At 43.0% G+C, this 23009-nt stretch overlaps 1 protein-coding gene across 6 annotated transcripts in view; it reads right to left on the reverse strand.

The window, feature by feature from the left end:
* Window positions 1-4675: 4675 nt before the first annotated feature.
* The window catches only part of GRAMD4 (GRAM domain containing 4), a 114019-nt gene continuing 95685 nt past the window's right edge, over window positions 4676-23009 (reverse strand). For 5 of the 6 annotated variants that reach the window (XM_081877964.1, XM_081877962.1, XM_081877965.1 and 2 more), the window contains 7 exons: window positions 22022-22176; window positions 17737-17754; window positions 13205-13352; window positions 12595-12688; window positions 9736-9820; window positions 8391-8459; window positions 4676-6624 (listed from right to left, as the gene is read on the reverse strand). In XM_081877964.1, coding sequence (XP_081734090.1) covers window positions 6523-6624; window positions 8391-8459; window positions 9736-9820; window positions 12595-12688; window positions 13205-13352; window positions 17737-17754; window positions 22022-22176 — 671 coding nt within the window. In that variant the 3' untranslated portion in view covers window positions 4676-6522. The remainder of the gene's footprint in view (window positions 6625-8390; window positions 8460-9735; window positions 9821-12594; window positions 12689-13204; window positions 13353-17736; window positions 17755-22021; window positions 22177-23009) is intronic. The other variant, XM_081877963.1, reaches the window with a different exon arrangement.

Genomic DNA, 23009 nt, shown 5'->3' on the forward strand with positions numbered 1-23009 from the left:
ACGTGTATTGCCTCTTTTTCCAAGTTGTGTTTTCAACAGATCAGTTACCCAGTGTGGGGCTCGAACTCTTGACCCTGATATTAAGAGTCTTATGCTCTACCAATTGAGCTATCCATTATCTCCTAGGCTCTGCATTATGAGTTGAAATGACTTGCAGGTGCATGAGTCATCCTTAAGAATTCAGACACCTGCAAAGCCTTGGTGGTTTTTGGTGATTCAGAAAGCAGTTTAATTCAACCAAGCAAGAGTTCTGCTTTAATTCAACCAAGCAAGAGTTCTGTCTCAGCTCCAGATTCTCCTGTTTCTCTGAACAGTATTGGAATCCACCTTTGGCACATGCAGTCTAAGCCATATAGAACTACAGTGGTACCTTGGTTCCCAAACGCCGAAACCCTGGAAGTAAGTGTTCCAGTTTTCGAACGTTTTTCGGAATGTTCGAAAACGTGCGGTGCCTGCACCACTTCAATGTGGCTGTCGGCTATTCTTTCTGGGGTGCCTGCACCACTCAGAAGCTGTGCCTTGGTTTTTGAACATTTTGGAAGTCAAACGGACTTCCGGAACAGATTAAGTTTGGCACTTTTGTTTTTGCTCTTTATTTTGCGTTTTTGTTTTTGAGGCTTTTCCTGTTAATTTGTTTTTATGATTCATTTTATGGATCAAAGGCCTCGTTCGAGAACCAAGGTACCACTGCTTTTGTTTTTGCTCTTTATTTTGCGTTTTTGTTTTTGAGGCTTTTTTGGTTCATTTGTTTTTGTGACTGTGTGGAGCCCAGTTCAGCTACTGATTGATTGATGGCATGACTGCGGAAATGGATAAAAGCCCCCCATCCAAACAATGACTATCATCAGTGCAGGTAAAAAATAATAATAATTTTAATTTTTATCATCTATTCTACAACACTGTCTTAATTATATAATACAGTACATTGATTATTGCTTATATTTTATGGATCAATGGTATCGTTAGATAGTAAATTTTATGCTGAATTGCTGTTTTAGGGGTTGTTTTTAAAAGTCTGGAACGGATTAATCTGTTTTGCATTACTTTCTATGGGAAAGCACGCCTTGGTTTTTGGAACGCTTTGGTTTTGGAATGGACTTCTGGAATGGATTAAGTTTGAGAACCAAGGTGCATGCATTTATCTTGAGTAGTTTTACTGAAATAATAGTGGGATTATTTGATTGTCCAATGAAGTAGGGCACTTGACAAGCCAAAATATAAACCCACACAGGAGCTTTTTCTGGCACAAGGCTTGTTGAGCTGCATGAAAGGGTAACAAGGCGCTTGTACAGTTCCCATTCATTCCCAGAGATCTTGTACTGGAAAATGTCCTGCCGGATTACGCTCTACGTGTATTTTGCTGCAACAATTTTCCTGCTCCCCGGGGCTAAATAGAAAAAACACTCTCCATTTGGACACTTTTTATTTAAAGTCCAATGAAATAAGCTTTTGGCTTTACAGCGTCGGCCAGAGCTGTTGGGTAGCTGTCATTTGCTTCTGTACATTTTAATTAGAGCAAAGATGCTTTTCTTCCAAGGCTTGTCAGCAGCTGCAATCACTGTCAGCCATAGAACCAGCTGCTTGGCTGCAAATATACAACCCTACTACACCTTGCAGGGAATATTACATGTTTCGTTTTACAAGGCACAGCAGATGACAGGAGGCAGCCATCTAAAGCCTTCTGGACGTACCATTTCTGAGGCAATGAAGGAAATAACAAAACAGCACTAAAAACATGACGCCCTATCCTCCAATGAATAGATTGTTAAAAACTATTCATTCCTAATACCTTTATAAAAAGGAAGCAGTAGCCTAAAATACAGTGGAACCTTGGTTTTTGAACATCTCGGAAGCCGAACGATTCGGAACCCAAACGCCAAAAAACCCAGAAGTGAATGCTTCCATTTCAAACATGGAAATGGAATTCTGGAATGGATTATGATCGACAACCAAGGTTCCACTGTCTAGCCTACCAAAAAGGCTCTCTTCCTGGGTCCTGCTAAACCTATTTCTGGGGATGTTGAGGGACACAAGAGCTCTTCCAAAGTTCTCAGTAGACAGGCAGATTTGGACGGGAGAAGGTGGTGCTTAAAATATCCCAGATCCAAACCATTCAGACATTCAAATAATAATAATAATAATAATAATAATAATAATAATAATAATAATAATTTATTATTTATACCCCGCCCATCTGGCTGGGTTTCCCCAGCCACTCTGGGCGGCTTCCAACCGAATATTAAAAACAAGACAGTGTCAGACATTAAAAACTTTCCTAAACAGGGCTGCCTTCAGGTGTCTTTTAAAAGTACAGTGGTACCTCGGGTTAAGTACTTAATTCGTTCCAGAGGTCCGTTCTTAACCTGAAACTGTTCTTAACCTGAAGCACCACTTTAGCTAATGGGGCCTCCTGCTGTCTGTGGACAAAAGCCGGCTTCCTCGTCCTGAAAGCGAGATGAGCACCGCAACTCCATCGTCACCTTTGACTGGACTTAACCGTCTAGGGGTCCTTTACCTTTTTAGTACCCACAGATAAGATACATACACAGACAGACAGACAGACAGACAGTAGAAATGCATTCATAAACGTATTTTGTTTGCTCATTACAAATATTTCCATCCTTTTCTTCCATCATGGAACTCATACATTGAGTTTCCAGGCTATCTCTCGGCCATGCACTAAACAGACCCCAAACTGCTTAGCTTCAACAAGATGGCTGAATGGTGTGGCCTTAGACCAGGCCCTGAAGCCAAGTTCAGAGAACCTCAGGGCATCCATCTGGGACAAAAATGGCTGATAATTTATTTCAGGGGAACCACAAGATTGAGAACTTCCAGAAGCCCCCCGTCTCACCTCCCAATGTCTTGAAAAGGCTGAGAAACACCAACTCCAACACAAGCAGAGAAAGAAAGAACTGTCTATGTAGGCTGAAGGAAAACAGGCACATTTGGTAGCATCAAAGCATTTTTAGGGTTTATTTTATTTAAATAAAAATTATAATTTATACCAAGACCCCCCCCTCCCCTTCTTCTTTTTTTTTCTTTAAACAAGTGTCTTTAAAAAATGTACAGGGCAATTTATTTTCTTTAAGTTCAATTTCTCATACAGTACAAGTCTCCTCTTGAACAAAAGTTACACTGCTAATGAAATATTTACAACTTCAAAATATAGACTCAAACCTCAGACATAAAAATTATTTCACATCCATTCTATTTAATGATTAGTAGCAGAAATAAAAAAATATCTGCCAAAAATGTACATCGTTCATTATAAACTACCAAGTTGGTTTGATTTAAGGGTTTGTAAATGTTCCTATCTCTCCAGCACTTCCTCACTCGGTCTGCAGAACTCATCGTGAATTGGTTTTTGCTGGATTTTTGTGCGACGTTGCTACATAATTCGTCCGGAGTCAAATCTTGCCTCGCAAAACTAACACGTGTAATAAAACTTCCGTTTCTGGCAATTTTAGAAAGGGAAGATAAAATGTGATCAGCTTTCATCTGCCTTTATCTTGAAAAAGGTTCTCAAACTTGATCACTTCCAAAAAAAAGAGAGAGAAGTTACCTAATTAAATACAAATATTCACCAATAAGCCACAGATAGAGTCAGAACAACACATATTGATACAGCAAATTTATGAAGTGTGGTTTTAAAAAAATGTTGCTGAAAAATAATACTTCACATTCAGTCGCCCTACTGAACCTAAATTCAGTTGGACTATACCGCAAATCCCATGGAAGGAGATGAATTCAGACCAAACCTAAGAGTGGTTACATCAATACAGAATAGCCTGGCAAATGCTCAACATTTCAGGACATAGGAAATAAAAAAGCAGTTAAGGTATTCAAGTCTGCCGAAGTTATTTTTAGGTTATTGTAACTAATGGCCTATCACACGACATAGCAGTTAAATTTGCAGTAGTTCTGTGTAATGCCAAGTTGGATTTTGCAAAAGTATATGCATGTCTGTCCACCTTATCGCAGATTTGATCTGTAAATATCCAGTTCGTTTACTTGATAATGGAATGAACCCTCTTTGCACTGCAGATTGCAAAATACATTACTACCATAGCATTTTATTTTTTAAAAAGGTTTGCACTGTTAAAAGTGCAGACTGTTTCGAACAAACCTGTATTAGTAGTATCACAGCAAAGAGGGGAAACTAAAATTTAAAAACTACGACATACTGGCATTTTATTTTCATTGTTCTATTCTGAAAAGGTAAGGGACTGATTGTGGCATTAGCAATACATCACAGCCGGACAGGACTTCAAGAAACCACATTCTAGAACAATACTTCAGTCGGCCACAAGTGGGAGGGGTTCACCAGAACCAGTACTTTCATGATCAGAGTGAAGGTAAAAAATACATTTGAAAATGATACAAAAATAAGAAAAACAGCTCACTCTGTATAAAATATAATCTGTTTTTCAAAAAACGAGAACTTCATGGACACCTAAGGGATCTGCTTTTGTTGAAAAGACAACTCAATATTCTACGATTCTGATTTAATGCTTATTTTACCCATCTTTTTACCTGCTGAGCTGATGCTTGACAAAACCCTCACATAAAAGTCCAACTGCTGTTATGCCCATGTTCCTTCAGCTGGTTTCAAAGGGTATACAACATATTTGCTCAAAAAAAAGTATATAAATTGCCAATTGCTTTTTTTAAAAAAAAATGAAGTTGTGTTGGGCCGAGAAACTTACAACATTGCTCTTGGTGAAACTGGAATACTGTGAATCTTGCATTGACATTTCGAATTCAGGACCGAACTAAACTTCCAAGTCTGTTTAATTCCCTTGGAGAAGAGGAATTTTGCAGTTGAAGAAAAGTGTGTTTTGCAAAATCCTGCCACTGCTATTTCCCTTGCAAATTTATTCCTTCTAAAACAATGTGGAGAAAGCAGTTTTCTACCCTAACAAAGCCTGAAGTCCACAGAAGCTCATTTTCCTGCGTCAAGTGTACTGTTTAATAACCAGAGCCCCTATTGCCTTTTTAAAAAGAAAAATGAATACAAGTTTTAGGATGGAGCAAACCGAGGTGTATGTGCTTAATCCTTTCCCCAACGGAACTGCTTCATCCTCTCCCTCCCACTCGGGTTCCAGTTGCGTTTTTGCCCTTTGCCGATTAAGGACTTGACTTGGGAGCTCACAGGGTAAGCAGCCGAGGAAATGATCATGAGATGGAAAATGAGAGTGCAGAAAGGGTTAAAGATCCCAAATTACTTCTCTGCTCACAATCTCCAATCCCCTGAAGCTGCTCGTTTAGAAGTAACAAAATTGGTCCACTGGTAACCCGTTATATATATTCATTTGCACATAACATGGAGTTAGCGCTTGAAGAATCGGGAGTCCATTTCTAGTTTTTCTCGATTAAAGCCTTCCGCGTACAAAGTGTTATTGAATTATAAAGCAGAGAGCAAGCCTGCAAGAGGCAAGAACAATCAGCAACGGAAAATAAATTGGTATGTTTGTGCATAAGGGGGGAAAACGCCACCCCCACACTCCCAAACATACTACTAAATTGAGGAGAGGGGAGACCAAACATTCTGCTGTGTGAATTTGATGAGCAAGCCTGCACTCATAGAGTGAGCCTGGACTACAGGAAACCAATTTTCACAACTTAAAAAAACCACCTCATTAGAACAAACGTTTTAAAAGAAGAAAGTAGAAAATCAGTGAAACTGTAAAGGCAGCACAATGCCAATTTATTCTTGGTGGGGCAAGGGAAATGAAGTTCCTAAAAATGGAGATTTGTCACAAAAATGACAAGTTTTACTAAAAGGTGCCTTCTTTTTGAAAACAATGGCTTCCTCTGATTTATCTTATCAGGGGATGAAAGAGCAGGCCAACTTTCACCGTGAAACATTATTATTATTTCTCAGCGCAACGGACTCCAAAAGATGGGAATTCTTTGATAAGGTACAGGGGTCTTAGCAAGAAAGTATGCTCAGACGTATAGGTATTCCATATGCTCGAATAATATTATTTATATTTATCAAAAGCTCTCCAGAATTCGTTTATCAGGGCTCCCAAAAACACGCTGTTAATACGTTTTGCAAAGTCAGGCTGCCATTCTGCACCCAGTTACGTGGCATTACTGAAATCGACAATAATTGGACTGTGCGCAGAACCCATTGCAGAGATTGTACCATCACGCACCCTGGGATTTCAGGGTAGCGCAAGCCAGCTTCTATGGCCTGCCCCTCGAGCTAGCTTTGCCAAGGATCTTCCTAAGCTTTTTTTAATGTCCGTAAAATAAACATTAAAAGTGCTTGATGTGCAAGGCTAATAGTGATGATAGCACTTTCGCCGTGTTTTTTATTTTTCTGTTTTTTACAAAAGCTTTTTTTAAAAACAAAGACATGGAAGGCGTATATAAAATACACTTGTGTGTAACGTAAGACATATGCATCAAAGAAAATTATTGCAGAACCGATGAAGGATGTTCCACCTTTTTATTCACTACCGAGTGAGTAAAATTAATAGAAGTCTCCCCAGGAGAACCCACGGTGATCTACTAGCTTTCGCTGGTGGATGCTGCAGAAGTTATCTTGATATACTGGTTGAAAATTGTCTCGAAAGCTTCGTCTCTGTGTACCATGGCACCAAACACCAAAGGCTTGAAGGGGGGAGGAAGAGAAAAGCAGAAGAGTCAGTAACAATAATGACAGAAATACGGAGTGCATCGGTAAGAATTAACTGCGCAATCCTATACAGTGGTAGTTCAGTTTTTGAACAGCTTAGTTCACGAACAATTTGGAACCCGAACGCTGCAAAACCAAAAATAGGTGTTCCGGTTTTCGAATGTTTTGGGGAAGGCGAACATGCTCCGTTTTGCATCCCCCAGTGTTTCCTGTTGCGCTGCTAATTTGCGTCCCCCTGTGTTTCCTGTTGCACTGCTAATTTGTGTCCCCCTCCCATTGTAAATCAAGCCTTCCGTTTCTGATTGCAGTGTTCTAAGGTGATATTTGGAGCTGATGTTTGCTGCTTTTGTTGTTGCTATTTATTTTGCATTTTTTGTTTTGAGGCTTTTTCAGTTAATTTGTTTTTGTGACTGTGAGGATCCCAGTTCAGCTACTGATTGATTGATTGATTGATTGATTGTGCGACTTCGGAAATGGATTAAAAAAAAAACCCATCTAAACAATGACTATCATCAGTGCAGATAAGAAAAAACATAATTTTAATTTTTATCATCTACAATACTGTTTTATTTACCGTATTTTTTTCTCTATAAGACTCACTTTTTCCCTCCTAAAAAGTAAGGGGAAATGTGTGTGCGTCTTATGGAGCGAATGCAAGCTGCGCAGCTATCCCAGAAGCCAGAACAGCAAGAGGGATTGCTGCTTTCACTGCGCAGCGATCCCTCTTGCTGTTCTGGCTTCTGAGATTCAGAATATTTTTTTTCTTATTTTCCTCCTCCCAAAACTTGTGGTCTGGTGCGTCTTATAGAGTGAAAAATACAGTATTTTATAGTAAAGTATATTGATTATTGCTTACATTTTATGGATCAATGGTCTCGTTAGATAGTAAAATTCATGTTAAATTGTGGTTTTAGTGGTTGTTTTTAAAAGTCTGGAACAGATTAATCCGATTGGCTCCTGCAACCAATCGGAAGCCATGGAAGCTCCGTCAGACGTTGGGCTTCGAAAAATAGTTTGTAAACTGGAACAGTCACTTCCGGGTTTGCAACATTCAGGAGCCAAAATGTTTGGGAACTAAGCTTCCAAGGTACGACTTCCAAGATACAACTGTATTGTTATTATGCTATAAGAGAGAAATAATAGGGTGCAGCAATTAAATTTTTTTAAAAAAACTACCATGAAAATCAGGGTGGAAAGTCAACAAAATAAAAGAAACAATAGTATGCATTGGAGTGTATTTGTGTATTGTTGTTTTTTGAAAATTTAATAAACTATAATTGGGGGGAAAGAAGAAGCCTCACTGAATTCAATGGGACTTATTCTCAGGTTACGTTCAAGTCATTCTTACCAAACGCCTTCCCTAAATAAGTTTCTCATCATTAACTTCCCCAAATCACCATACTCTTTCCATTACTACTGACAAAGAACGTGACTCGCTATTCCCTTTTTGCTCTAAAACACTCGCTGTGGTGGATTTTTGTTAAGACGGCCCATGCATATGCAAGCTAAAAAAGGACCCGAAACGTTTTCGCTTTCCCTGAAGATAATGACTAAATTCCCTTTCGTTGCAAATTGCAGCACAGATGCTTGCAACAACTTTTTAAAAAAGGGTTTAGTAAAGGAATCTGCGTGGCTCAAGTTAAGTGCTCCAAAAACAGACAAGGTCATCAGAGCATTAATATTTCAGCCAGCAGAACTGATGATGCAATACACGTTAAGATCCTTTTATTTGCTTGCTCACTTTTTGTGTAGACGGCGTTGATACCGCAATCCCCATTCCGGATCCGGGAAGGACGGAAAGCACTTTGTACTGAAAAGAACAAAGAAAAAGGCAATATTTAAATACTGAACCGGTGGAGGCAATGTGGGAAAGGCTCCAATCTGGCCAGGGCTGGAGACCTTCTCAGGTCAATAGCACAAAAGGGAGGGCATTAAAACAACAACATCATAATACTAGGAGAGGGGTGGACAACCCCTCTGCAGGCTTGAGGGCCACTGTCACTCCTGGACAGCCTCTCTATACCCTATACCTGGAGGTCTCAGGGAGGTTCACAGCAAGACCACAACATATAAAATCAAACCAAAAGAAATAACCCAATAACAACCCCCCCAAAAGAGCCACATTTTAAAATCGTATAGGATGTCAATTAGGTCAACAAAAGGCCTGGAAGTTTTTGCCTGGCACCTAAAAGTGGCTAATGAAGGCGCCAGGTGAGCATTCCACAGATGGGGAGCCACTGCAGAGAAGGCCCTGTTCTCATGTTGCCACCCTCCAAACCTCTCTAGGAGGGCCTCAGAAGATGATCTCAGGGTCTGGGTAGCTTCATATGGGAAGGGGCGATACTTGAGGTATTGTGCTGCTGAGCCATTTAAGGCCTTATAGTTCAAAACCAGCACTTTGAATTGGGCCCAGAAGCTAATTGGTAGCTAACTGGAACACTGTGATGGAAACCACAGCAGCGCACAGAAACGCCGTTTACCTTCCCGCCGGAGCGGTACCTATTTATGTACTTGTACTGGTGTGCTTTCGAACTGCAAGGTTGGCAGGAGCTAGGACAGAGCAATGGGAGCTCACCCCGTTGCAGGGATTTGAACCGCCGGCCTTCTGATTGGCAAGCCCAAGAGGCTCAGTGGTTTAGACCACAGCACCACCCGCATACTTGGGTCCAGGGGTGCCAACTTGAATAAAACACTGCATAATCAATCACAAGACACTCATCATCTGAATGGCGAAGCCCATCAACTTTGGGGGAGCTCTGTCCCCTCAAATATTTTATGGGGGTCCCTAGGGGATGGCTCCTAGGGTAGGATCTGCAATGGCCCAGAAATATGCTGGGAAAGGTAGTCTCAGGTTAGTTAGCTCAGACAAGTATTTCAGAGTTGTTGCGCTAAAGGAACTCCACATGATCTGAAGGTTCCACAGATCATGACAAAGAAACACAACACAATGACCAGAAGTGGCTCTGTAAAGAGAATAAATCTAGGTGCGAATGTGATGTTCAAATGTTTTGCCTCAGAACACAAGAATACAAACTTCATCCATATTATTTATTTTAAAAAATGTTAAACAAACATTATGGACCTACCTTTTGAATATCTGTAATATCTGTCAATTTTATAACTTTATTTCTTTTAGATGAACCAGATTTGGAACTTTCAAAGCACAAATAACTGGACAAAAGGAAAGGAAAACATTATATATTATATAGATGCTTGAGGACCAAAATGATTCAAAGCCTTGCCAACTAACTTCAATTTTTCATTTAAATACAAACAGCTTTGCAAATCAACGAGGAATAATTAAATTGCCAGACAAATGGAAAAAAAAATAATGAAAGAGCAGTTACACCAAATCGAACAATTAAGCTCTATATAGTTTTAGAGACTGTCATACACTGACATTACAACCAAAACATGTGCATACACAATGCTAGAAGCAGCACATATTAAATACCCTTCCATAAGGAATTCCACACAGATATATCGCTTCTATTAATCAGGAAAGATTCAAGTCTCAGGAATATCCTCTTTCTCACCACTAGGTGCTTTTAGACTATTTTTTTAAAAAAGGATTGACATCCCCACAGAAATCAATTGGCCTGCCCTGAGTGTGACAATGTTTGGTATCACCCATAACTTGAAGCTCTGTCGGTTTTGTGGAATATTGAAGATTACAGATGAGGTAAAAGAACACCCCCTTTTGCAATAAGGGGATATTCCCACCCCCGTGAAGGCAAATAACTACCCAGCACAAATTATGGCTCAACCGACTACAGCTTGGGTGCTGCTTTTTTGCTTTGAAATGCTCTTTTTCCTCGCAAGAGTGACACCGTAAATAAGTTCTGGCTAAGGGGTGACTCCACTGAGAGCAAAAATAAACTGTTTCCATTCCAAATTAGAAGAGGCCTGGTTCAGGGTCAACAAGGCTCATGTGGTGGCCTTGGGAGGAGCAGGTGAGGGGGTTTCAACAAGTTTATGGGGTGAGAATATTGGGGCTCTGTGATGATGTGTACATTAATCTATCATATGCATCCCTCGAGAGGGGCAGCCAGGAGCACAACTCGCTTGCCCTGGCATAACCCAGCAGAGGAAAAAATCCCAGGGGAGGAGATAGGTTTAAGATTCCCAACTCTTCTATGTGTGCAATTTGCACAGAGCCCTTGGGATCGAGCCAGACATATAACATGTCACTTTAATAATACTTTAGAATGGCGGCAACACTTCCTGGAGAGCTTTGTCTGTCTTCGGTGACATGGGCACGTAGCCTAACACCAGCACACAGGTGTAACAAAGAAAGGCTTCTGAGAAATTATTTCAGCTTCCCAGAATGCCCCCTTTCACGCCAATAATTTTTTCTTATAAGTTCATTTGGCTCAGCCCTCTGTCTTCTGATTCTGAAGTATATGAAAGTGTAGAATTCTGGGATCTGCCTAACATGTGCACATTTCTCCTCAGACTGCAGAAATGCAGCCACTACAGGCCATTTCACTTTGACCTGTCTTTTGAGAAAGGAAAAGCTAAAGGACCCCTGGACAGTTAAGTCAAGTCAAAGGCAACTATGGGGTGCGGCGCTCATCTCTGCTTTCAGACCGAGGGAGATGGCGTTTGTCCCCAGACAGCTTTCCGGGTCATGTGGCCAGCATGACTAAATCACTTCTGGTGCATAGAGGACCGTGACAAAAGCCAGAGCGCACAGAAACGCCGTTTACCTTCCCACTACAGTGATACCTATTTATCTACTTGCACTGACGTGCTTTCGAACTGCTAGGTTGACAGGAGCTGGGACAGAGCAACGGGAGCTCGCCTCGTTGCGGGGATTCGAACTGTCGACCTTCCGATCGACAAGCCCAAGAGGCTCAGTGGTTTAGAGTCAGCGCCACCCGCACCCACCCAAAAGGTAAATTACCCTTGGACAGTGAAGTCCAGTCAAAGGTGATTATGGGGTTGCAGCGCTCATCTTGCCTTCAGGCCGAGGGACCCGGCATTTGTCCACAGACAGATTTCCAGGTCATTTGGCCAGCATGACTAAACTACTTCTGGCGCGGTCGACCATGGCTGCGTGGATGTTACTGGCCCAGAGATGGAAAGAATATAAAGTCCCAACCAGAGAAGAATGGCAGATTAAGTCAATGGATTATTCTCAAATGGCAAAAATGAATCAGAAATCAGGAAGACCAAAATTTTAGTAAGGAAAGGGGGCAATTTTTAATTTATCTTAAAGATCATTGTAAACAGTTAAAATCATTAGTAGGATTGGAGTAACACTTGCCGTTTAATGGTGATTTTTGGATATAATGGAGATGTAAAAGATTTGGATTATTATATGCAGGAGGAAATTATTAACAATAGGACCCACAAAGGGGAGGAGGGAAATCCAGGAGATTCCTTGGAATCTTGTTTTTATTATGTATGTTGGAGATCTGATTGTAAAACTCTAATTTGAAAAACCAAACAAATGTTATTATTATTTTAACCCGCTTCTGGCGCAACGGAACACCATGACAGAAGCCAGAGCGCACAGAAACTCTGTTTACCTTTTGAGAAAGAACATCACTACACCCAGGATATTACAGCTACACTTGGGTGACTCTTTTCTGACCCATTAAATCCAACTCTCTTATTATTTCTTGAGGAGACGCCTACTATTTCATGAGTTGGTTCTACCTCATGTGAAAGGTCAATGAATCCTGTTGCAACAAGTTCTGGTATTCTCATGAGAGGGAAAATCCACTGAGGGCTAGTTTGCACGTCCTGTATATTTTTGTTACATTTATTTACGGTGACACGTGTGAAATACCTTTAACCTTCTCCCTTGGTTTAATGGCACTTGCAAAAGGAGTTGCACTGCGTTTTTCCCTTTGAAATTTACAAAAGTGCTGGTGCTCCCAGGTAGTCAATTTTTTCCCAGGCTGAAAACTCCCGTTACAAATCGCGTAAAGACTTACTTTTCTGTGACGTAAAGCACTCCATTTCTAATGTAGTCTGTGGGCATCTTCCTGTCTCTGTTAATTAAGCAGCAGCGCCAGCCATTCTCACACACTGTCAAAAGAAAATAAGCACATTATACTTCATGCAAGAAATCGAGGGGCCAAACCTTCACAGTGGCAGCCCAGGAAAAAGACATTCCCCCCCCCAAAAAAAAGAAAACGGGACACGGACATGTTTTGTTCAATTATGGTGACAAATCTTTCTTTAAAAGCAACAAAGCCATGTACCAGAATTCCAGAATGCGTACCAAAACTTTTTCTAAACCCTGAGGTATTTGTTTCAAGAAGTGGGTTAAGTTACTTCTCTCGCAGGATTATGAACCTTTCCTGCCCTCTCAAATTCGTGCTGCCACAAAAGGCAAACCAAGCGGCAGGCATCAGGTTCGCTCAAAGAATCTTATGGATGTCAGATAAAAAATTAATTTGGCCTCTTACTCACAGGACCTAACAGCAGATAACATTACAGGGCAGTTCATTTTCTCAGTACCGTCGCACTGCGCGCAATTCTTTTTCTAAAAATGCGCTTCTATTTACGGCCAACGCCCATGTATTACGTATGCGCCGCTACCTGACAAAGGACGTTCGTTTTCCGACAGATTAAATACTTCATAGAAGTTGCCTCTCTTGGTGGTGTGAAATCGGCTGCTGTCTTCGTCTCTGTTTACTCCCGTCGGGGCGCTTGAGCCCACGCAACTTCGCGACGTTGCCGTTTGAAGCTGCAAGGAAATAAATAAAATCGGATTAACGTTAATGCACGGCAAATGCATAAAGCGCATAATGCAATCGTTAGAAAAACAACAACAGCCTGCCTTTATTCTTCAGTATGTGCATTTATGGTGGGGGGGGGGCAAGGCTTGATACCCAACACAACTGCGTGTCTTGCCCACGTTGACCAGTGTTGTAAAAGGTCGGGAGTGGAGTATCCACGTGAGCCAGAATTAGATCCAATCTATCCATTCAGAATTATCAGGTGGTACAATAAAACTTTGGGACGCGGGTGGTGCTGTGGGTTAAACCAGAGCCTAGGACTTGCCAATCAGAAGGTCGGCGGTTCGAATCCCCGCGAAGGGGTGAGCTCCCGTTGCTCGGTCCCTGCTCCTGCCAACCTAGCAGTTCAAAAGTGCAAGTAGATAAATAGGTACCACTGTGGCGGGAAGGTAAACGGCGTTTCTGTGCGCTGCTCTGGTTCGCCAGTAGCGGCTTAGTCATGCTGGCCACTTGACCCGGAAGCTGTACGCCGGCTCCCTTGGCCAATAAAGCGAGATGAGCACCGCAACCCCAGAGTTGGTCACGACTGGACCTAATGGTCAGGGGTCCCTTTACCTTTGCCTTTTGCAATAAAACTGAACTATACCACTTCTTACTGCAGCTCACTGTACGCAGACGTGAACTGCGTACAGTGGTACCTCGGTTTTCGAACGTAATCCATTCCAGATTTCCGAAACGTTTGAAAACTGAGGCAAAAAGGGCAGCCTGCAAATTCCATAGAGAAAACTGGAAAAAAACCTCAGTGGGAGCTATTCTACTTCCGAGGCGCGTTGAAAAGCGGAAGCATTGACTTCCGCGTTTTCGGCGACCGAAAACTGAATTCCACTGTATTGGAAAGCTCCTGCACTGTCTGTGTGGAGCATGTCCTTGTGTCACAACTTTTGAGAAATCTACTGCATCAGGAAGAGAAGCTCCAGTACAGAAACTCTTGCAGAAACTTTTCCCCCACTAAATGCAGAAAGGTCTTACGAAGAGAGAAGAGTGAGAACATGCAGCGCCGCATGTTCAGTCAGAAACGGTGCCACTTCAGGTGGGCTCTATTGTATTTTACTAAAGGCTGGCTGCGATCCTAAGCTGCACATGCAAGCAAGGGGCTGTTCAGGCGTGCTTTTATTGTAAGCCACCCCGATAAAACGAGGCCGAACCACAGGGTCTCATCACAATAAATGGTAAAAAGATGTTCCCATGTGGTCTGCCGTCCTGGCCCTGGCAAGGAAAGAGATCTGCTCAGTTTTTAATAAAATAAAATGTGTAATGGACCCTCAGGCCGCTATCTCGATGTTCACTCGCATACAGTGGTACCTTGCAAGACGAATGCCTCGCAAGACAAAAAACGCGCAAGACGAAAGAGTTTTCCGTTTTTTTAGTCGTTCCACAAGACGAATTTCCCTATGGGCTTGCTTCGCAAGACGAAACGTCTTGCGAGGTCTTGCGAGTTTGTTTCCTTTTTCTTAAAGCCACTAATAGCCGCTAAGCCGCTAATGGGCTTGCTTCGCAAGACAAAAAAAACGACCCCTCATTATGGGTGCTGCACAAATGTAACCACCGGACAACTGGAGCTCCGGACTTCCTGGCAGCGGTTATTTTTCTAGAAAAAGGGGTGCCAGAACTCACCATGAACGCCGCCTCCCCTTGTTCTCTCAGAACGGCAATGGCGCCCATCTGAGAAGGGCCAGAACTGAGTTCCGGTGAGTTCCGCCTGAAAAAAAGCCCTGTCCCTTGGATGCCAGCCAGAGGAGGAGAGGGTGTGAACAAGCATGTGCCCCTTAATTCTCCCGTGTTGGATTCTCTCACTTGGATCCCCTGCTTGCTCAACAACATGGTTTGTCCTCCCAAAATTGGAAGGCTAGCTCTGAAGCAAAAACCTATAATTGGTGCAATTCAGAATGCTGATATTTCACAGTTCCAAATCCTGTACCTCAAGGACCACCTCTCCCCATATGAACCAACCTAGACCATGCGATCATCTTCTGAGACCCTTTTTCATATGCCTCCTCCACAAGAAGTCCAAAGTGGTTCCTCTTCTCCTGGGCCTTTGGTTAATTAAATTATGGTCTTTTAAACTGGGTGGGGAGTACTGTTTTTCTTTGTGACTATGTGTGTAGAGAAGGGCAACTAAGGTGATCTAGGACAGTGTTCCCCAAACTTGGGTCTCCAGCTACTGTTGGACTACAAGTCCCATGATCCCTAGCTAGCAGGACCAGTGGTCAGGGAGGATGGGAGCTGTAGTTGGAAAATAGCTGGAGGCCCACGTTTGGGAAACCCTGATCTAGGGCCAGGAAACTTCAACTGTGAGGAACAGTTGAAGGGGCTGGGTAAGTTTGGCCTGGAAAGGAAGAGTCTGAGAAGAGATATGAGAGCCATCTTCAAATATCTCAAGGGCCGTCTCGAGCTTGTCTTCTCCTGCTCCAGAGGGTAGGACTCAAACCAATGGCTTCAAGTTGCTAGAAAGGAGTTTCTGAATAAACTCTAGGAAGAACTTTCTGACAGTAAGAGCTGATCGTCAGTGGAACGGTCTCCCTCAGGAAGTCTTGGTTGACCACAAACTTGACATGAGCCAACAGTGTGACGCGGCAGCTAAAAAAGCCAATGCAATTCTGGGCTGCATCAATAGGAGTATAGCATCTAGATCAAGGGAAGTAATAGTGCCACTGTATTCTGCTCTGGTCAGACCTCACCTGGAGTACTGTGTCCAGTTCTGGGCACCACAGTTCAAGAAGGACACTGACAAAGTGGAACGTGTCCAGAGGAGGGCAACCAAAATGATCAAAGGCCTGGAAACGATGCCTTATGAGGAACAGCTAAGGGAGCTGGGCATGTTTAGCCTGGAGAAGAGGAGGTTAAGGGGTGATATGATAGCCATGTTCAAATATATAAAAGGATGCCACATAGAGGAGGGAGAAAGGTTGTTTTCTGCTGCTCCAGAGAACCGGACACGGAGCAATGGTTCCAAACTACAAGAAAAAAGATTCCACCTAAACATTAGGAAGAACTTCCTGACAGTAAGAGCTGTTTGACAGTGGAATTTGCTGCCAAGGAGTGTGGTGGAGTCTCCTTCTTTGGAGGTCTTTAAGCAGAGGCTTGACAACCATATGTCAGGAGTGCTCTGGTGGTGTTTCCTGCTTGGCAGGGGGTTGGACTCGATGGCCCTTGGGGTCTCTTCCAACTCTATGATTCTATGATTCTAGGAAGTTGTGGACTCTCCTTCCTTGGAGGTCACCTGCCATGGATGCTTTAGCTGAGATTGCTTCATTGCACGGGGTTGGACTAGATGATCCTTGGGGCCCCTTCTAACTCTAAGATTCTATGTACCGTATTTTTTGCTCCATAAGACGCACCTAGTTTTTAGGGGGGAATGCAAGGGAAAAAATATTATTTAAAGGGAGCGCTGAGCAGAACCTGTATGCATCCCAGGCTCTGCTCAGCGCTCCCTTTCACGAGTCGCGTGGAGCGTGTGTCGGCGCTGAGCAGGCTTTTCCCCATCTCCCTCCTCGGGGAAAAGCCCCCAAGAGCCGCACACACACTCTGCGCAGCTCTTTAAAGGGAGCACGGCTCTTGGGGGGTTTTGCATTCGCTCCATAAGACGCACACACATTTCCCCTTACTTTTTAGGAGAGGAAGTGCGTCTTATAAAGCGAAAAATACGGTATTTTTGTGTTTTGATATCGTATGAAAGGTGGCACAGAAATTTAAATAATAATAATAATAATAATAATAATAATAATAATAATAATAATAGAGAGAGCCTTTGGGTGTAGGACAGGCTCTGCACTGAAGAGTGTCACTTCCAACTCCCCATAGCTCAGTGGTGGCCAAACTTGGCCCTCCAGCTGTTTTGGGACTACAACTCCCATCATTCCTAGCTAACAAGACCAGTGGTCAGGGATGATGGGAGTTGTAGCCCCAAAACAGCTGGAGGGCACAAGTTTGGCACCACTTCCATAGCTGGAGATAGCATATCTGTCCCCAGTCTCCCTCACATAATTCTAACTGTCTGACTCTGAACATCAGAACAGGGTCCTTTCGCTAGACGGCATTTAACAAGCACATCAAAACAACTCCATCGACGAGATCTGGAAATATTATTGCACACAATTAATTCAAGATCATTCAGCTAGCAGGAGCCACACGTACTATGCATTTCCAAGAAACTACAAATTAAAACCAAGCCATTTGATATATGCAACACACACAAACATACAAAGTAACTGTTAACTAAATACACAAGCTTTACACACGCACGCACACACACACACACAAAAGGCATCAGCTCATTATGAACACAAATGATCCAATTGAAAGAAAGAAAGTTTTGCACGCTAAGATCCGTACCTTTTCATGCCCTGACAGCTAGCAGGAAAGGAAAAAACAAACAAACACAAATGTGACAGTGACAAAAGAAAAAAGCGAAATCTATTTAACTGTATAATATACAGAATAAAAAACATGAACTGAGTGAAGTTGCAAGGTTGTACATTCCAAAAGACTACACACAATGATTGCAATCTTAAAGGAAAAGGGGGGGGGGAATCACTCCAATGTATCAGTGGTTAGAGCATATATTTTCAATCCATTAAAATTAAATTAGCCCTTAACTAGATTTCCCCTTCCTGGCTCTTGATCTGTTTAACAGTGGGTGTAACTTTTCACTTCATTTTGTTTATAATTTGGTATTAGCTGAGAAAGTACGGCAGAAGGTTAATTCGGTGTAATGTAGATAATGAGTTCTCCATAGATTCCTTTGATAGACCAAACAAAAGAATATATGCAAAGCAACTCAAGTGAAGAAAAGCTGAATGTTCAGAAAAAGAGTGCAATACACCCCCTCGTGACTGGACCACGTAAAATTATGGGTGGGAAAAAGCAGTTCAAGGCTCTGTCAGATCAAAAGTGTCGCTGGAACGTAGAACGCTTGCACCTTTGAGAAATTCAGGGAGAAGACTCTGAATGAAGTACTGGGCACTCCAGATGCAAGAAAATGATGAATTCTTTAGGGTAGGGATGGAGAACTGCATCCAGCCAGATTCCAGGGGCCGTTTTTACATGTGACGTCAGGCGATTGCAAGACAGGGCAGCTGTCTACCTGCTCCACCTGGTATGCAGGCTGAGACCCTACCTGCCCGCGGACTGTCTCGCCAGAGTGGTGCATGCTCTAGTTATCTCCCGCTCGGACTACTGAAATGCGCTCTATGTGGGGCTACCTTTGAAGGTGACCCAGAAACTACAACTGTAGTAAAGTTAGTACATTTCAAGAAGCTGTTCTTTGGTCAAGCAGAGAATGAGGCCTTGTGGGAAATCAGCAAGCCACGAGAATTATGGGAACTAGGTCTTGTTGCTTTAACCCGCAGACCCGTTGGCTCCAAGGGTGTGAAAGGTTTATTATGGGAAAGGAGTTCTCTGGGTAATGCGAAGGTTTGACACCTGTGAGGGAAGTTATGTATATCCAACCAGTGATGTTATCTCTCTTTTAATTGCCCAAAGGAGGTGCATCTGCATAAGCTCCAAGAAAGGGAGGACACACCTTTGATCTAGGCTCTGGAGCCTTAATTGGCACAGCTGTCACAAGTTAAAATTATTAGCCCACAAGCTGCTCATTGGAGGGTTTGAATGCAGCCAAGGGTTCTGATTGGACCTGGGGGTTCTGGTTCCACGTGCAAATTGGGAATAAAAGATCTTGAGAATAGCTGGAAAGGCGCGCTCTGCAATCTGTCCGGCTGCTAATGTTCTACCTGGCAGCCGTCCTTTGTTCCTTTGTGATGAAGATTTTCTAAGACCTCTGAACGGGGATCTCTGAAGGACTCTGAACTATCCTATCTTTGCCTTAGAGCAGTGTTTCCCAACCTTGTGCCTCCAGCTGTTTTTGGACTACAGTTCCCATCATCTCTGACCACTGGTCTTGCTAGCTAGGGATGATGGGAGTTGTAGGCCAAAAACAGCTGGAGGCCCAAGGTTGGGAAACACTGCCTTAGAGTGTAGAAGTATTAGTTAGTTATATTTTGCAACATTATTATTTTCTCTGTACTTGTAATCTACTAAAAGATGTGCCTGCTTTTTAGCATGTTTCTTTGTTTTTTAAAATAAATTTTAAGAAAGAAACTTTCTCTTGTATTGTGTGCCTATCCAGGGGAATAGCTAATTCTAATGCCTAAACTTCTTGGTTGCGCCCTACCAAAGAATTTCTGCCTGCAAGCTTGTGGAAGCAGCTTGTAGATTGGGGTTAAAGGTAAAGGTAAAGGTACCCCTGCCCGTACGGGCCAGTCTTGCGAGACTCTAGGGTTGTGCGCTCATCTCACTCTATAGGCCAGGAGCCAGCGCTGTCCGCAGACACTTCCGGGTCACGTGGCCAGCGTGACAAAGCTGCATCTGGCGAGCCAGCGCAGCACACAGAACGCCGTTTACCTTCCTGCTGGTAAGCGGTCCCTATTTATCTACTTGCACCCGGGGGTGCTTTCGAACTGCTAGGTTGGCAGGCGCTGGGACCGAACGGCGGGAGCGCACCCCTCCACGGGGATTCGAACTGCCGACCATGCGATTGGCAAGTCCTAGGCGCTGAGGCTTTTACCCACAGCGCCACCCGCGTCCCTTGGGGTTAACCGGTAACAAAGGAGCACGGCCGTCTCCCTTAGGCTGTGCCTTCAGGTAACCCTGGGACGATGGAGTGGTGGCAGCATCACCAGTTCTGTTTTGTCCTGATTCTGAAAAGTAAAAGGGTCTGCCAGCCTTGCTCCAGAAACCTGGTCTGGCCGGAGAGCAAAGACAGGTGAGGGAGGGGCAAATGGTTGGGGGCCCGTTTATCACAACAACTAATCCAGAATGCAGCAGCTAGACTGGTGACTGGGAGTGGCTGTCGAGACCACATAACACCACTCCTGAAAAAACTACATTAGCTCCCAGTACGTTTCCGAGCACAATTCAAAGTGTTGGTGCTGACCTTTAAAGCCCTAAACGGCCTCAGCTCAGTATACCTGAAGGAGTGTCTCCACCCCCATCGTTCTTCCCGGACACTGAGGTCCAGCTTCGAGGACCTTCTGGAAGTTTCCTTACTGAGAGAAGCAAAGTTATAGGGATCCAGGCAGAGGGCCTTCTCGGTGGTGGCGCCCACCCTGTGGAATGCCCTCCCATCAGATGTCAAGGAAATAAACAACTATCTGACTTTTAGAAGAAATCTGAAGGCAGACCTGTTTAGGGAAGTTTTTAATGTTTGATGTTTTATTGTGCTTTTAATTCTATTGGGAGCCACCCAGAGTGGCTGGGAAGACTTAGCCAGATGGGTGGGGTATAAATAATAAATTATTATTATTGTTATTGTTATTATTCAAGTCATAGCTGCAAAGGAAGATTCTTCTTTAAGTTCAAGCTGAGATGCAAAGGAAGAACCTTATTGCCTTTTACTGCAAAAGCAGGCCGCATTTTTCTCATCAATCTTAGCGCTGTGGCGCTTTTCGCACTAAGATTAGAGATAAGTGCCTGCCTGCTCTTAGACCGCAAGTGACAGCAGGCAGAGGTTTATCTCAAATCTCAGTGCTAAACAACACCACAGCGCTAAGATCAGGGACAAGAGAGCCTTTATCTCAGATCTTAGCACTTAGATGGGAAATGACCGCTCTCTGAGGTTCCCCACAGCTGCTATGTTTTCAAAACAAGAAAACCTGTAATCTGATTGGTAAAATTCTGACAGGGCTGCTGCTGTATCTCTTATTTTTTATCCGAATGTTTTGAATCGGCCCTTGATTCAACTGAGTCTCATAAGAGGAGACTTCAAAGTTCAGACACTCAATGCGTAATACTTTTAATTGGGGTCAGGCGACGTTTTAAATCATGTAATTGCCTTAATCTGGGTTTCAAAATTGTACTTAACCCTCCCTGGTATCTTTGAATGAAGGGCAAGCTGTAAATCTCAATAGAGGAATACACACTGCTAGAAACTGAGCAAAAACAGTTGACTTGCCCCTGTTCCTTTACCATGGTCATAGTATAATAATAATAATAATAATAATAATAATAATAATAATAATAGTAGTAGTAGTAGTAGTAGTAGTCTGCCATTAAGCGTTAGTATGGCAATGGCTGTGGGCAAGATCAGAATTCCTGAGGATGTGTACAATCGCTAAGGACTTGATGGGGATTATATTTGCTGTGTTATATTGTCACGACTGAGTGAGACTGGGATCACGACTACTATCCTATGCTGTGAGTGCAATGCAGGGAGTTGGTCTAGATCAGTGTTTTCCAACCTTGTGCCTCCAGCTGTTTTTGGACTACAATTCCCATCATCCCTTGCCACTGGTCTTGCTAGTCAGGGATGATGGGAGTTGTAGTTCAAAAACAGCTGGAGGCACAAGGTTGGGAAACACTGGTCTAGATGACCCTTGGGGTTTAGAACGTCACCCGTTAGTCTTGGAGCACCCAATATCTACATTCACGGGGCCTTCTGCTTTTTAAGTGGGGGAGTTGTCAACTATCAAATCCAACTGGTATGTGCATATTGGGTCCACAGCCTTAAAAGCCAGCCAGCCAGCCCCTCTATGTGCTCTAGTCACTGAAGTCAAATGGATATCGTTCGGTTACGTGAAAACAAGAAAACAAAAAACAAAACAAAACATCAAACTCTACTTACCCGTCTTGATACTGTAGCATTAGCTCTCTCTTTGAGTTGGGGATCTGTGGGCAAGTTTAACCATATGATATAAGGGGTATCGTACTTTGCTCGTAGTCTCGGGCACCGCTTGAAGACAAAGTCGATAAGGAAAAATTTGATTCCTGCATAAAGTCCTATGTAATTGGAAAGACCGAAAAAGAAAGAGAGAAAGAGAGAAAGAGAGAGAGAGAGAGAGAGAGAGAAAGAAAGAAAAGAAAGAAAGAAAGAAAGAAAGAAAGAAAGAAAGAAAGAAAGAAAGAAAGGTTATTAGCGAAATATCAGCTTAACCGGAATTGTGCTATCGATACAGTCACTGTACAACCAAAACGAAGATACAGTCATACCTCATGTTATGTTTGCTTCATGTTACGTTTTTTCAGGTTGCGGCAACCCGCGGCGACCCAGAAGTACCGAAAAGGGTTACTTCTGGGTTTCGCCACTCGTGCATGCGCGATAGCGCTAAATTGTGCTTTATTCATGTGCACAAGCACAAAATTGCGCCACGCACCTGCGCAGTTGCGGGCTTTTCATGTTGCGAATGGGCCTCCGGAACGGATCCCGTTCGCAACCAGAGATACCGCCGTACTTCAACCCTTCAATAAAAGGCCAGAAACTATAGGGTCTGCAAGAGATGTGAGCCTAGAAATGCAAGCGGCCACACAACTGCAAAAGCAGAAGTTAAGGCTGATTTACAGCAAAGCAGCAGCAGCGGTGCAGCTATGGACCTCTTTATCTTGGCCATCTTGACGGCTGAAAAATAAGGTTTTCATGACCTATCTGGAAAGAGTTAATTAATGCAGGCCTGTTTGGGGCAGGTGGTTTTAAATTGTATTACTTACAATGTTATAACCCACCTTGGGTAGGCAAAAAACCCAAAATATAAAATGAAATTACCAGCTGCCCCCCACACTTCAGGTTGGGACATTGCTGTGTACTGTGTGCTAGCATTTTCTGTCCTGTATGGTTG

Source organism: Podarcis erhardii (assembly GCF_964252035.2).
Source record: "Podarcis erhardii genome assembly, chromosome: 10".
Classification (NCBI taxonomy): Eukaryota; Metazoa; Chordata; class Lepidosauria; order Squamata; family Lacertidae; genus Podarcis; species Podarcis erhardii.